This window comes from Centroberyx affinis, unplaced genomic scaffold (assembly GCF_046629955.1).
Source record: "Centroberyx affinis isolate AG114_WGS23_722 - 3 ecotype Tasmania unplaced genomic scaffold, CSIRO-AGI_Caff_v1 ptg000395l_1, whole genome shotgun sequence".
NCBI lineage: Eukaryota > Metazoa > Chordata > Actinopteri > Beryciformes > Berycidae > Centroberyx > Centroberyx affinis.
The window spans coordinates 458,868-473,685 of record NW_027279063.1 but is presented as its reverse complement, the minus strand read 5'-3'; the positions used below and the strand labels follow the sequence as shown (position 1 = coordinate 473,685).

At 41.3% G+C, this 14,818-nt stretch overlaps 2 protein-coding genes across 2 annotated transcripts; one reads left to right on the top strand and one right to left on the bottom strand.

Annotated features, from left to right (window-relative positions):
• Positions 1-2,485: 2,485 nt before the first annotated feature.
• On the bottom strand, positions 2,486-10,274 carry uqcrc2a (ubiquinol-cytochrome c reductase core protein 2a). Its single transcript, XM_071516222.1, has 14 exons — positions 10,184-10,274; positions 8,739-8,840; positions 7,958-8,107; positions 7,408-7,472; positions 7,198-7,254; positions 6,113-6,237; positions 5,828-5,925; positions 5,521-5,578; positions 4,829-4,924; positions 4,495-4,694; positions 4,274-4,354; positions 4,095-4,171; positions 3,507-3,660; positions 2,486-3,188 (listed from the first exon to the last, which is right to left on the bottom strand). The coding sequence occupies exons 1-14, from the start codon at positions 10,214-10,216 to the stop codon at positions 3,105-3,107; spliced, it is 1,380 nt and encodes a 459-aa protein (XP_071372323.1). The 5' UTR covers positions 10,217-10,274; the 3' UTR covers positions 2,486-3,104.
• Positions 10,275-10,577: 303 nt separating this feature from the next.
• Positions 10,578-13,783, top strand: snu13a (SNU13 homolog, small nuclear ribonucleoprotein a (U4/U6.U5)). Its single transcript, XM_071516237.1, has 3 exons — positions 10,578-10,734; positions 12,479-12,599; positions 13,075-13,783. Exons 1-3 carry the CDS (start codon positions 10,732-10,734, stop codon positions 13,335-13,337), a joined length of 387 nt encoding a protein of 128 aa, XP_071372338.1. The 5' UTR covers positions 10,578-10,731; the 3' UTR covers positions 13,338-13,783.
• The last annotated feature ends 1,035 nt before the right edge of the window (positions 13,784-14,818 follow it).

The following is a 14,818-nucleotide window of genomic DNA, read 5'->3' as shown; positions in this document are numbered from 1 at the left end:
TTTGGATGAATATGAGTATTATATATCAATTGAAAGGTCTCAGTGAGATCTTTTCAGTGTCAAAAGGACACAACTGAAATCATGACCCATAAGTTTTAATGAAACAAAAACTGAAAGCCGTAACAGTAAAAGCTGGGTTTTGCTTGCTGTCAAAAGTGCGTTACTACACTTGCGCCCTTTTGACACCTAGCAAAACCACTTTTGACACTGAACAGCATTGTGGGCAGAGGACTCTAACAGCACTTAGGTCAGCTCAAAATGCATGCTGACGTAAGTAATGCTAGCATGGCAGCATGATCACATCATTTTTAGTATCCTATTCATATCTATTCTAGGTCAATATTAGATGAATGTAAATATGTTAATATCCCCATGAAATACTTAGGCCTATAGCTTCAAAATGTTATTTTATAATGTTAGGAGTGTAAACTGGGCAAGATGAGCTCTGATAGTCAGACTGCTGATAGCTGAAGTCCTCCCTCATCAATAAGTGATGTGTCCTGGGACACATACAAAAATGTATTATACTAGAAAAAGAAAAAAAAAAGTAGAAGTTTAGAATCAAAAGTAGTTTCTTATGTCTATAGAGGTTTACTAAAAAGGTTTATTAAAAGTGTTTAACAGAAAAAATGTATCAATCAATTTGATATGTTCCATGTTCCTACAATTTTAAAGGCCTTGGTGAAAGTTGCTGAGTATTACTTCAAGATGAAGATATTCATTCTGTTCTTGTTTTATATTTCAGTGTTGATTGAAGTGTAATTGCTAGATTTGTATTTAAATGAATGTGTTTTACAATCGTTTACTTACATACGCCCATATTCTGCATGGCTGTATTGGGACAATGTTTGAGCCAAGGCGTATTTCACTCTTTTGCCATTTTTAAAAAAGTTAACAAATATAATTCAACTTAAACTGTAGCAGTATTGTTTTATAGTAATGCTCAATCTGATAACACAAAAAGTTTAAATATTGTGCTTAGTATGTGATAACGGCAGCTGATCCAAGTTTGATCAAAATTTGTTTTGGCTCTCCTGTAAAATCTACTATAACGCACTTATGCCCCTTTGGCTCCAAGCCCTCGATATATGGCCCTAATCCTTTTCGGCACTTTAACTGTATTCAAAAGTATTGGAACTGAAAGAAATTGATTCGTAAGTGTGCACATATGTGATATTGGTGTTTACATAAGCATGGAAATTAGTTATCTCTGTAGCCATGTCCCGCCTATGGCCATGAACATAATCAAAAGTGGCACCTCAACTGACAATTGGGCACAATTTGCACAGGCAGCATCTCAAAGAATTGAGGGTGTAAAGGCTATGGGAATGTGGGGAGACTGTTGAAATCGTGGCGAGTACTAGGTGAGTGCCAAATCTTGGTGTGTTTGCACAGTTTTAGGGCAGATTTGCATTTCTTCTCTTGGTGCAGTGTCAAGTTCCATAAGGATTACAATTTGCAATGGCGTGTTCAATTTCCATAATTATGCAAACACCGCATACGTGAAGATAGGCTACACTTGCGAATCGTGTTTTTTCAGTTACAATACTTTTGAATACAGGTACAGTTACTCTCTTTCAGTTACAATTTTTTGTGAGTTCAGTTTTGCAGTTACATTTCTCCTGAGTATGGTTACAATACTTCAGAGTTAAGTTTAGTTCCATACCAAATGCCAAATCATCACATAACATATCAGTTTGATACTAGCCTATTTACTATAATATATGCCTGCTAAAGTTTATGTCAAACTAAAAAGGTGTGTACACTCTATCCCACAAATAAAAAGCTGGGTAAACTGAGCTCTCACAGCATTTCTGTTGAGGATACACATCTATAGTGTCATATACTGTATGTTTGTATTCACAATCATTTAAGCTTGGGAAATTCTGTTTACACACGTTGATTTGATGCGTTCTTAACTCTTGTTCTAACATAAGCGGACAGTTTCAAACACTTGTTTTATTGAAAGCACAAGATAGCACTGAGTAGGCTACTTGCTGGTCAGCGCTCTCGGCTTTTATTACAACAGCGGGAAATCAGCAGAAATGTATCTCTGAGCAGTCGAGGATCAGCTCATCTTGCAGAAATGTTTCAGCCATGCAGGAGTGCAAGACGCAGTGCTGCGTAGCTTTGTCCTAATCTCACTCTATTACTCTGTATTTACCGAGTATATGACAAAACCACTGTCTGTTCATGTATGACACTTAACTGTATGCAAATGACGGTCTAGTTTTGTGATAACACAACACGATGATCTTCTATATGTATTTGGAGCGGCTGAGGCAAGCCCGAGAGCACTTTTGTTCAAAATAGCACAAACTAAATCTGCAGCAACTGTACTGGCTGGACATGCAAAAAGCACCGATGCATAGGCCCCAAAAAAACTCACAAATCTAAGAAACTTCTCAATTCGAGAAAAGTTAATATGTTTATTATACATTCAACCAACATAATTAGCAGTGCATACTGATTTTTAAAGTAAGGATGCTTACCATGGCATCAAAGGTAACATTCTTTCCAAGGAAACCACACTCGTGCACACATACTGGTGTCGGCCTAATCATTTTTGTACTTATGTCTCCCCCTACTGGCGATAAATGGAACAATACATTTTCTTCGAGCTGGAAATGCCGCCTCAAATACTACTGCTGCTACTACTGTTACTACTACTACTACTAAGTCTGAGTATAGGGTGAATTGAACAGCACCCCTGACGCTGGCAGGGATTCAGTGACTTCAACAGGACAGTCTCTTTATTCACTAGGTCACTCTGACACCCCAGAATTCAACCTTGAAACCTAGTTCTGGATTCATTCCTAGATACAAATTCAAAGGACAACCAGTTGTCATTACTGTAGATAGACCATTTAATGAATTTACATCAGATATACAGTGAAATGGACAAAAAAACAACAACGCATCATTATTCTCTAGCTCTCTGTCGGTGTTTACACTTATTACAGGACAGACTATAAATGATTGGTGACATCAAACCGATTCGCGTTTGTTGCGGGAGGCCGGGGGTTTGAGGTCCCCTTTCCTTTTCCTTTTGAAGCAGCCGGGCATAACATGCCCAAGTTAACGGTGGTTCCTATATTCTGTTTTCATACTTCGTCCACAAAAGGAGTATTAATAAGGTGTCCGCTGGCTGCCATGGATTTGTTGCCGTCCACAAATTTCTTTGCAGCCTGTAAAAAGAAAAAAAGGTTGTTTAAATTTCAAAGTTTGATCATTTGTATTCACTGCTCAGTTAATCTCTGTCATTGGTCAAAGTAGGTTTCCAGACCTATTTTAATGAATTCTAGTTTCGAAAAGGTAAACAAGCATTGTACAGCTTCCTTAGTCATTTATTTATTAATTTATGTCAGCTTTTATTGATTTATTTATTTGTTCATTTTTGATTTTTCAAGATCCAGTGCTCCATACTTGGCTACTATAATATGTCACAATGTCCTGTGACAGAAGTTTAATCGGTGACGATGAAAGCCGGTCATATCGGTACTCACATTGACCACGTCAGCATGTGAGATGGTGTCTATGCCCTGGAGAATGATCTGAGGGGCCTGGTAGGATCCGGTGGCCAGAGCCTGAGCACCCAGCTCCTCCATCAGGCCCCCGGAGCCCTCCATGGACATCAGGTACTCTGCTTTCATCTGGTTCCTAGACAAAGTAGAGACGTGCAAAAGTCAATTTCTTCAAGGTCGACTTGTCGGTGGGTTGCCCAAATGATTAGTGAACTAGTCTGTCTCAAGAAAGGCCTATATTTAAATTAGGCTGTACTGTGGATAGGCTTAAGAGCAAGTTTCTTGGCTGTCTTAATGAAAAAGCGTGAACTGTGCATTTTTTGAGGCAGAATGCTTATCAATTTCTTCTTAAAATTAATTAAGAAAAAGAGAAGGCAAAGAGAAATGTAAAAGATCTTTCTGGACTATTTCATCCTTTGTGCTCGTGATGACTATTCTATCTGCAACATGCAATATGCCTTGATGTCTGATACAAAATCGATTCCAGATGAAAAAGCATGAGTAACCATCTCAAAGCAACAGAAATTTAATTATTGTCCCACCATGACATGAACCACCCATAAGACTCACTTTGCTCTGGTGACGTCCGCTTCAGAGACATTTCCCTCAGCCACACCTGTTACCTGGGCAAGGGCAGCTTTAATCACCTGTACAGAGAAGGACAGTGAAATGCAGATTCTAAAGTCATGCAACATTTCTGATGAGGTTTCATTTATCTTTGAAGGTGTGAATTGTAATCTGGCAATCACCTCTCCTGCAGAGTCAGCTTGTGCTATGGTGTAGACTCCAAACAGGCCAGAGTCAGAGTATGAGGCATTGAAGGCTGTGGCCTGAAGGACAGCAAGAGGTCATTAGACAGTTTTTTCAACCGACAAAACTCCCTGCATTCATATAGTATTCCAGAATCCAAAACAAATGTTTCCTCTTCCTAACGCACGCAGCTTGTCAGCACATGGGGGAAGTAACTCACGTCGAACGGCTGTGCGGTAGCTTTGGCGATGCCCTGGCTCAGTTTGCTGGTGATGTTGGAGCCCCTCTTGACATGTGGGCCAGCTCCCAGGATCCTCTGCAGCACGCTGAAGGCATTGGCCTCTGCTGTACCCGTCACACCACCCTCGCTGGCGATCAGTGTGTGGACCAGGCCATCGTTGTTCTGCATCCGCAGCTCGCCTACACACACACACACACACACAATCACTAATAAAGTGTGCCTTGGAATTGTGTTGTGGCTCTAAAAAGCTTAAGAACCACGGCTCCACCCATCGCCGTTCATTAACTGTAATGCTGCTGTAACACAGTCTTACCTCCACGGTACACAGCCTTGGCCGCAGCTGCTCCGGCCCCACTGCGGACACTCAGGAGCCCTTCCCCTAGCTGCCTCAGGACAGAGTGCTTCACACCTGGACACATAAGTTAGAGAATATTAACTGTAGCCTGGAAGTGGAATACAAAGCACTTTCATGAGCAAGATTTTCTCACAAACACCACATACTCTGAGGACAGAGACTGGCGTCACAGCATGATGTGCTGTCATTCAGACATGCCAACACATGCATGCTAGTCAAGTCAGCCTTGTCTCTCTCACTCACACACATACACACACACACACACGCACACGCACGCAGCAAACCATTAGTACCACTGCTAACCTCTTCCCCACATACCAGCATCTACTGAATGCCTCTGGGTCTTTGGACAGAGGCCAAATGATATTTGAGCAGTAAGCAGGCAGGCAGGGGTGTATGCAAGGACGTATGCTTGCATACTTACGTGCTTGTGCATGCATACACAAACACACACACACACACAGAAAGTATATTTACATCAACAAGACTGAGATAGGACTTCACAGTGCCAGCAAACCATTAGCAAAATGGAGCTTTGATAAGTACAGCCTGCCGGGAATATTCTTTAGAAAGAGAGTAGCTGTGATAAAGCAAGACTAGAGCAGAGCCTAGATAGGTGTCCTTGAGTAACAGCACTAGTGGAGACTCACCTAGTCCTACAAGAGCCATTCTGCCAGTGGTGAAATGGTTCTCAACAAAGGACTGCAGCTACAGAGGGAGGGATAACGAGGAGGAGAGGCGTGTAAGAGCTATGCACAAACTAAGAAAAAAGGCCTTGGAAGGGTGACTGAAATCACTTGCTTAAAACATATTCATATATCTTGCTAATTTCAGTCAGTTGCTACCATTCCCCCCAGAAGCCAGAGAATCACTTAGAAATGGAGTCAACTCCCCCTTCAAGACTATAGCATTGACTAGTTTCCTATATGGAGGAATAGAACAAGCACAGATCCATACCTGTTCAGAGGAGACACGACCAACCATGTAGTCGGGGCAGTACAGAGAGTTGGACAAGGCGTTCTTGTACGCTGCTTCATGCAACTTCTCAATTACACCTGCAGGAGAAAACAGAAAACAGTCCAGTCAAGGAGAATTAGACAACTAAGAGGTAGATACTTTGAATACTGATGATCCAAAACACTAAACTGAATAACATATTTCATCATTAAAATACATGACATGATGCTACGGATGAGTAGCATTTCAACAATGAAAATCCAGGTGATCAGGTGTTGTACTGACCTATCTGTGGACACTGCTGGGCCAGTGCCTTGTCAATCTTCACCCTGGAGGTCAGGTCATCTACCTCCCATGGCCGGAACTCCTGAGCTGTGGTCACGCTGACCAGATACTCCAACACTGAGTCTCTGGACACACACACACACATCAATACAGGACTGGTAAAACTGTGATGCATCACCATGACTAGGGCTGCAATTTACGATTATTTTCATTATCTACTAATCTGTCAATTATTTTTTTTTAGATTAACGGTTAATGATTTAGAGAACTGTCTTAAAATTGCTTACTTAGTCTGACCAGCAGTCAAAAACCTCCAATGCATTCAATTTATAATGATATGAAACAGAGAAAAGCAAGCAAATCTTAGCATTTGTGAAGCTGTAACCAGCAAATTGTTACTCGATAAATGATAAACGATAACTTGATTATCAAAATTATAATCAATTAACTGACTTGTGGTTTCAACACTAAACATGACCCTATGTTCACTTAGGGGAGCTATAATCAAACATGCATAAAACATATGAGCAGGTCAATACAATAAATAGCGGGCAACTAAATCCTGGCTGACATCTGACGATTCCAGAGCTCTCGCTGAACGAGAGGAAAGTGTTGTCAACACAAAGATAAATGTGTGAAAATAAAGTGAGAAGATTGTGCATCGCCCACATTGTGAGCACATTGTCCTATAGCTTATGTGCACTCTGGGTGTTCCACAGTTGCTGTGATTTGCTTTTTCAGATCACTAAGTGGGAGAGGAACTTCTGCAGCCTGAGGGAGTGACTATCCCTGATCCTCGTCACTTATCCATGAGCCAATCTGGCAGAATCTGCCAGTGACAAAGTGGCCACTTACATTTCCCATCCATCCATCCAACATCGGCAAGGAGCATTACTTAATGAAAGTGAAGCATGACAGCGATTCCATAACACTGATGCTATGACTTGTCTCAAGCCTCCAAAACTTTTTTCCCCACCCACAAAAGAAGACTACACTTCTAACCACAACCCCATCCATCATTCCACTGTCAGCCTCGGCCTGTGGGACCAACACTACAGGACTGACAGAACCATGGCAGCACTCACAGGTGGTCTCTCAAGCAGTCCACAGAGTAGACTAGGGTCTCCCTTGATGATGTCACGCTGCAGGGAAACACATGACGACACAGTCAGTTTAGTGAGTTGGGCTGTGGGAATGTCACACGAGTACTCTCATGTTTATTTATAGCAGGATAAGGGGGGACATTCGATGTGTGCGTGTTCGAGCGAGGGGGGAGACCGATGACACTGACTCACCTTAGGCTTCCCCCGACTGCTTCCACACCACGACAGAGCCTGAAGGCAGAAGCTCCCTTATTAGTCTACAAACAACAACAACAACAACCATTATTCAGTGAGATCCCACTGCAAGTTGGTGGTATAAGAGTAAGAAACTCTGGGGCTAAGGGTTGAGATGCCCCTTGACATAACAAACAAAACTGTATTACATTGCAAAAGGGAAGTGAGAGGGAAGTGTGCACTGAATATCTTCCAAACACAGTCCTTCATTTGTCACAATTAATTGTAGAAAAGACACCCATGTAAAAATTTGCTTTAGTTTGCCTGATTTTTTGTGTTTTACGTGAAGCACATTGAATTTGCCTTGTGTATGACATGTGCTATATAAATAAAGTTTGCAATCCATTGCCTTGGTGCAGCATCTTTGATACAGCGTACCACATTAAGAATATCCATACAGTAGTAAGTAAAGGCACTCATGCACAAAATTAAAGTAGCTATAGAAGAAATGGGTCACAGTTCTCCCAGGTCGCCCCTTTGACAAATGCATCACACATTTGCAAATTACCAAATTAGCTGCCAATCGTAGCACATGAGAAACCCCCTGGTTCTCCACTGTCTCATAGCGACTCCCAGCTCTCACAAACACTCCGACACTGGACAAGGGGGAGTAGTTCTCCAGCGATGCTATCACAAGACCGTTTGGGAGCTTGGACACCTGAGGCAGCAAACGAAAAGAAGGTTACAGAGAATCTGGAAAAAATTCTAGCTTTTGAACCTTCTTGTTCTGGAAGCAGCAGAGATAAACAGAAGAGTTTTGTGGTGACAACTGTCTAGACAAAAGGTCTTACTCGGTTTTAAGAGTCAGAAAATGTTATGCTGTGACGTAAGCAAGTGGACCCTGTGTGAAGTAGTGGGCATGTATGTTTGACTATGATTTATGTGTTACTCTGAGATGGAACTTCATTGATTTCAAATGAGAGAATCCTTTACCACCGCATCGTTCTGTTGCAGATGCACTGGGTCATGATGCAAGTGTTGCATGTGCTGGACTCACTCTATTTTGCACTCATTATTCATGCATAAACTATAATGACTGGCATTTTCCCCATTTTTTTACTGCCTCCGTTTATGTTTTTGTGACAAAAATATTTTGTGTGTTGATCAAATAATGTATGCTGAAATACTGCAATTAATAACCACATCTAATCAGTTTCATCTCAATACATTTGAGCAGGACCTTTGTCTACAACAACTGCACATAGCTTGCAGCAACATAAATGCATTATGGATTAAGTGTGAATCCAGCCTGAAACAGCTATTTGTATGTAGAGCAGAGCAGCACCTACCTGGACATCCTGGGCAGGGAGGGGGGCAGCGGGGGCTGCTTTGCGGCCTCCATAGGGCTCAGTTAGAGCCTCACTCCTCCTGGCAGCAGCATAGCATCGTTTCTGTGGAAAACAGCAACACCAAATTAAAGCCAATGCTACTTCTCCAGCAGTTCTTTTATTTCTCCTCTGAGGGCACCTTGTTTGATGGTAATGGGCAAAGAGGGGCAGGAAAGTGTGAAACTACTTCCCCTATCCTTGAGTGACCCTAAATTCCAATTCCTGATAAAACTTCAGCAGGTGTAAAATATCAGGGTTGAGTTTAACAGGCTGTTAGAGAAAGAAATAGTTTCCTCTTGCCTTTCCCTGCTCAGAGCGTATAATGTCAAAGCGCAGTCTGGTAACAGAGTGGTCTTAACTCCACAAAGATTAGGGGTAGAGCGAGGGGAGATTGTCCACTAGTTAATCGATCGCGGACGGATAAAAAAATAAAAATAAAAAATGCTAAAATGGGTCGCCAAATATACTTGGGTGGCCCGCCCAAATAAAGTCTATGTGTGGGAAACACTGTGCTATTTATAATGTTTCATAACAGTTACTGCCAACTACCTAACCCCGTTATAAACAACATCTGCTATCAGTTCAATTCTATCTAGGCTATACCAAGATGCCAATTTTTTCTTCTACTTGTCATAGTGGAAATTAACACAAGTAGGTTGGGTGTAGTGGAGTAGGGTGACCTGAAGTGACCTATGTAAATTTAGCATACAGAGTGAGAGCGTGGAGGACCGCAAACGTCATGCATCTTTCATGTCAACAACACGCGGGCTATTGTAGCTGCGTGCAATATACTGTATGTTGTCATGTTCATGTCCTGCTTTCAATTCCAGGAAAACCCAAACTCTGTCGATTCTGGGGATTTTGGCAGCTCGTTGAAAGAGTAAAGTCTGTAAGATTACCTGGCCGACACAAAACACGATGACACACTCGAATAAGGAAATATCACCTGTGTATAATGTTGTCTGCTACATGACATTTCGACCAAGTTAAAGGAAATAAAAATCAATCTGAAGATTCGCGAGTTGTGAGATGACCTTCAGGTTGCGCAGGATCCAGCTGAGCTAAGCTTACTACAACTAATACTACAAGCAATGGTCATCTCAGCCGGATCGACTGCTACCCACCTAACTCCCACTTTAACTGATAATTTGGCTCGACTTAACTGTACATGCGAATGGTTCGGGGAGACGTTGGTAACTTACTTGTAACCATGGTTAACTAGCGAACGCCTAAATCCGCCTGAGTTACCCACCTAGCAAGCTAACTAGCCGCACAGACCCTAGCCAGCGAGCTAACATTGATAAGATGTGGCTTCACCTTCAAAGGAAACCACGAACTACAACTCTTTAAGTTTAAATCCAACTGGCTACACAGCCCAGATCAAACGTGGAAAACATAAAACTCACGGAGAGATGATTAAGAGACCGGATTCCTCTCATGACTCCCGACTCTCTCCTTCAGCCGGTACGAAAAGACAGATATGGCGGATTGACGTCCTACCCACAATCCACTGCCCGTTGCAGCAAATCAAAGAGATTTTACGATGACAAGATAAAACTAAAAGTTTGTCGCTGGGTTTGATAAGCTACTGTGGTGGTTTTCAGCCACATGCTGTCATAACCCCAACCGTATACAGATTTTCATTCCAGCCAAACACCACGGCAGCTGATTTCGTACCTGGCTGTGATAAAATCTTGACAAATGGCCTGTGTGTGTCTATTTGGGGATCAACGGCAAGAAAACGTCGGAGAACTCCTGCTGGTGTGGAACCATCTTGCAAATTTAACTTTCTGTTAGACGCGTAGTGATGACGTGTTCAGACGGTCGCCTTCGTTTTCCCAACGTGTGCAGTGTGCATTTTAGTTAGTTGTCTGTCCTCCGTGAAGCGAACGCCGAGAGGACACACGGGCACATAGTTACTTATATCCAAACCCGCTTGAAATCCGAGAAAAACATGGTGAGTAAACTCATGGCAGCACAGTAGCAGATACTAGCAGATTAGACCAAATCATTGCACGGTCCTCAGCTCCATGCATCAATGCTACTGCAGCCAGCGAACTAGGTTGTGACGATTATGAAATTTTAGATGACGATTATTAGTCACACAAATAATCGCGATTTATTTATTTATGTTTTTGAAATATTACAGTGTAACGGCTCAGCTAGACGGGTGCGTTTCTGTTCCGTCTGTTCGCGCCGAAAGGGTACGCAGCTATTTACTTACAATGCAGCTGCTCAGCTGGCTGCGCACGCATCAAGCTCCTAATCTGGAACGGAGCCAGATCAGAGGGGGTCATACAAAAATGCTACAGTAACATTTCTCAAAATTCTGGATTTGGATACTCTGTTACATTGTCTATGATGGCCCACTGTCAGAATCGTGAGACATTTTAATGATCAAGAGGTAGAGCCACAGCAAATAGGCAGAAAGTGCCTATCTGCACATTCGGTTTGTTACAGGTTGAGCATAGTCTCACATGCCATGTTCAGGGGGCCATAATACAATAATGCTACAGTTACATTTCTCATAATTCAGGATTTGGATACTCTGTTACATTGTCTATGATGCCCCAGTGTCAGAATCTTGAGACATTTTAATAATCAAGATATAAGGCCACAGCAAATAGGCAGAAAGTGCAGTTAAAATAGTTGTCAAACTATAATTTTTTTTTTTTGATCAACACCTAAACATAATTATGAAAAAGTCCAGGTCCTGTCTGGTAGAGAATTTGTATTTTTCCAAGAATTCTAATATATGAGTCAAAGAACACTCTCAATACAGAGGAATTCCTCTGCAGACAGCCCACAAATAAGTAGCCAACTTCAGCTTCATCTGCAGTGCAGTGTTTTAATTTAAAAGCTTATTAGTGTAGTGAAACTATTTGGAAGACAGGTACACACTTGGTTTTATTTATGTGGGTTTATTTATTTAAGAGAAAACAAAAACTAAACTGAAACTATGAGGTAGTTTATGGAATCAGACGATTATAGAAAATAATCGTCCTTATTTAATATAATCGCGATCACGCCGATACGATCATCGGTACACATGTTTACAGACAAGGTTGTTGTCTGGATGTAATGTTGGTTTGCTAGTAGTTATGTTGTTGTTTCCCTGTACTTGCTGAGTGAAAGTTGAACTACAGTGTTACAGTTTGGGGGTGGGTGGTTGGAGGGGTTTCAGGGATTCCCCAGCAATATTAGAAATAGTTTAATTTCCCAAGGCTTTTGGAAATATTTCAAACTTTATAAAAAAAAAAAAAAAAGCTACATAGAGTGGCCTCCACAATTATTGGCACTCTAATTATAGAGCAAAGTAAAAGCAGGGTTAAAGTTGCTCCTTACAAGTGTTTAACTACAGTGGACAAACTAAAAGGCACAACACAGCACAGGCACAACACAACAGCAAAATTACTCTAATTTTGAAGTAACTACAAATACAAACAATCTGACAGTCACTACTTTTATATGTGAGTTTTCAAAGCACGGAGGATCACCTTCAGCTTTGCAGCAGATGGGATGACTTTTATTTTTTCATCTTTTTCTATTGGAAATTCACCTTCACAATTATCTTTGAATGAGAATATACTACTCTGAAACTTCTGAGTTAAACGGTAAAAGCCTTTTCAGCTCATCTTTACCAAGTACGCTAATAACTCTGCAGAGCACTGTAGATAAACTTGTACTATAATTGTTTCCAGGCTGATCCTGAAGTGAACCCCAAGGCCTACCCACTGGCTGATGCCACTCTGACCAAAACCATCCTGGATCTTGTGCAGCAAGCTGCCAATTACAAGCAGCTCAGGAAAGGAGCTAATGAAGGTAAATCAACCCTTTGTCTGACTTGTTTTGTAGTGGCGAATATAGTTGCACACACAGTTATTTCACTGGCATGTAGGTGACTGGATCCGAACCCCCGGCCAAGGAGATATTTAGGCTTATGAAGTGGGTGGCAGGAGCCTTCTGCAACATGCAGATAACTGTTTGTCTTTGTCACTTTGTGTTAGAATATGGACAGAGAACACATTGTTACTGCAGACTAGGGCTGGGCAATAATTCAATATTATCGTTTATCGTCTTTCAGTGGAATCATCCTGATGATATGGTGTTTTTTTGGGGGGATATCGTGACACAAATCTGCTGTTTAAAGTGATGATGATAAGCAAATTTTATTATATAGTTCAGCATGATGCGGTGGTTGTGGTGCGTTGCCTACAGCTTCTGTCATTTTGTTGAGACTGTCTGTCAGTTCTGTCTCTCAGCGCCAATACTAAGTTGTCCCCCATCTTTTCCACAGCCACTAAAACCTTGAACCGTGGTATCGCCGAGTTCATCGTGATGGCGGCTGACGCTGAACCGCTGGAGATCATCCTTCACCTACCTCTGCTCTGCGAGGACAAGAACGTCCCCTACGTGTTTGTGCGCTCCAAGCAGGCTCTTGGGCGCGCCTGTGGGGTGTCCCGTCCCGTCATCGCCACCTCAGTCACCATAAAGGAGGGCTCCCAGCTCAAGCCTCAGATTCAGTCCGTACAGATGGCTATAGAGAGACTGCTGGTGTAAGCGGAGGCTCACTGGGAAGTGCAGTGCAAAAGGTTCCTAGGTTTTGTCACTGATATTTTTGTACATGGAACAAGTAATGATGTTATTTGTAAATGCTTTTCGTTTTATCTTTTTATCTTTTCTCAAACCTACATGGTTCTGCATCAATTTACACTGCAACACTTGAATGTATTTTCATCTGAAGGTATAAATTGTGACAGAAAGTTTATGAACAGGGAAAGCATGTGTGCCAATAATTCTGAGCTTTTAAATAACTCAGATTTGATTGTGTCACTTAAGCATGGCAATCACAGATAGTTTTTCTTTAAAAAGCTTTACTACCAGGAGGATTATGATCATTCCAGTTTGCAGTGTTTTATTGTTGGTAATTTTCAAGTTGACTTGAAAAGATTGTAGTTTTTGAAATGAAACACTTGTGATCAGAACAAAATAAATAAATACATTCTTGTCACTATAACATGTTTATGTAAGAATGTGTCTGTCTTTTATTGACAGCTTTGATAACAGTTGAACAGCTGAAAACTAGCTTAGTGCCAGTTAAATGCTTGTCAGTTGTGTGTTGGCAAGTAATGCCATTTTCAGTGACTAGGCTTGCCAGTGTTTAACAAATGATAATAAGGGACACTTAATTAAATTGTTAGGGGGGAGGATAAGAGTTTAATATATGGGCTAGTGGTCTAAAAGTGGAAACCGCTGAATTTAATAATTCATGTTATTGTCTACCACAGACCAATCAATCCTGTGAACATGAACTACTCTCTCAAAGCCAGAGACCAGAGAACTGTGGCTTGGAGCTACAATGTTAAGATGTAAAATCTGAAGCTGCTCCACAGACATTGAACAAGTGGTTATAATTTCCCCAAATGTTTGACTTTTTATACCCAAATGATCTTTATTGTACAGAAGTGTACTGTTTGGAAGCAATGTCACGATTTCTTGCCTTGGGTGACACTTGCTCATGTTCACAAATAATACAACTCTTCTGGACAGTTGGAATAATGAAAAGGCAAGTGGAAACCTCATTCTTAAGTATTCAATATCCATATTCAGCACAGTGGAAGCAGGCTAAAAGTTAATGGGGATTTTACCTCCAAGTCTAAGAACTAACTATGCAGCTGCAGTACATTCTACACCAGAGTAAAAACCAGCATTTTATGTATTTTATAAATGTGGTAAAATGGTTAATGTCTACAGATTTACACTGTCTCTGTGGTAAATGGCCCAGAACGACTGAGACAGCATCGCACAACTGTGACCAACGTTTTCCACTCACATTTCCCACATTTAGCGTAACATACACAAGAGAAGCAACTTTAGATACATTCAAAATCAGCAGTGATTTGTCTTACTTGAGGGTGCAACAATTTTGAAGGTAATTATGAGACAATAGAGATGATTCATCAAAAGATTCTGTTATACATGTTATGCTTCAATATATTTATCTAGCCCGTCCAGTGAAAAATCTGTTTAGTAAAAAGAAA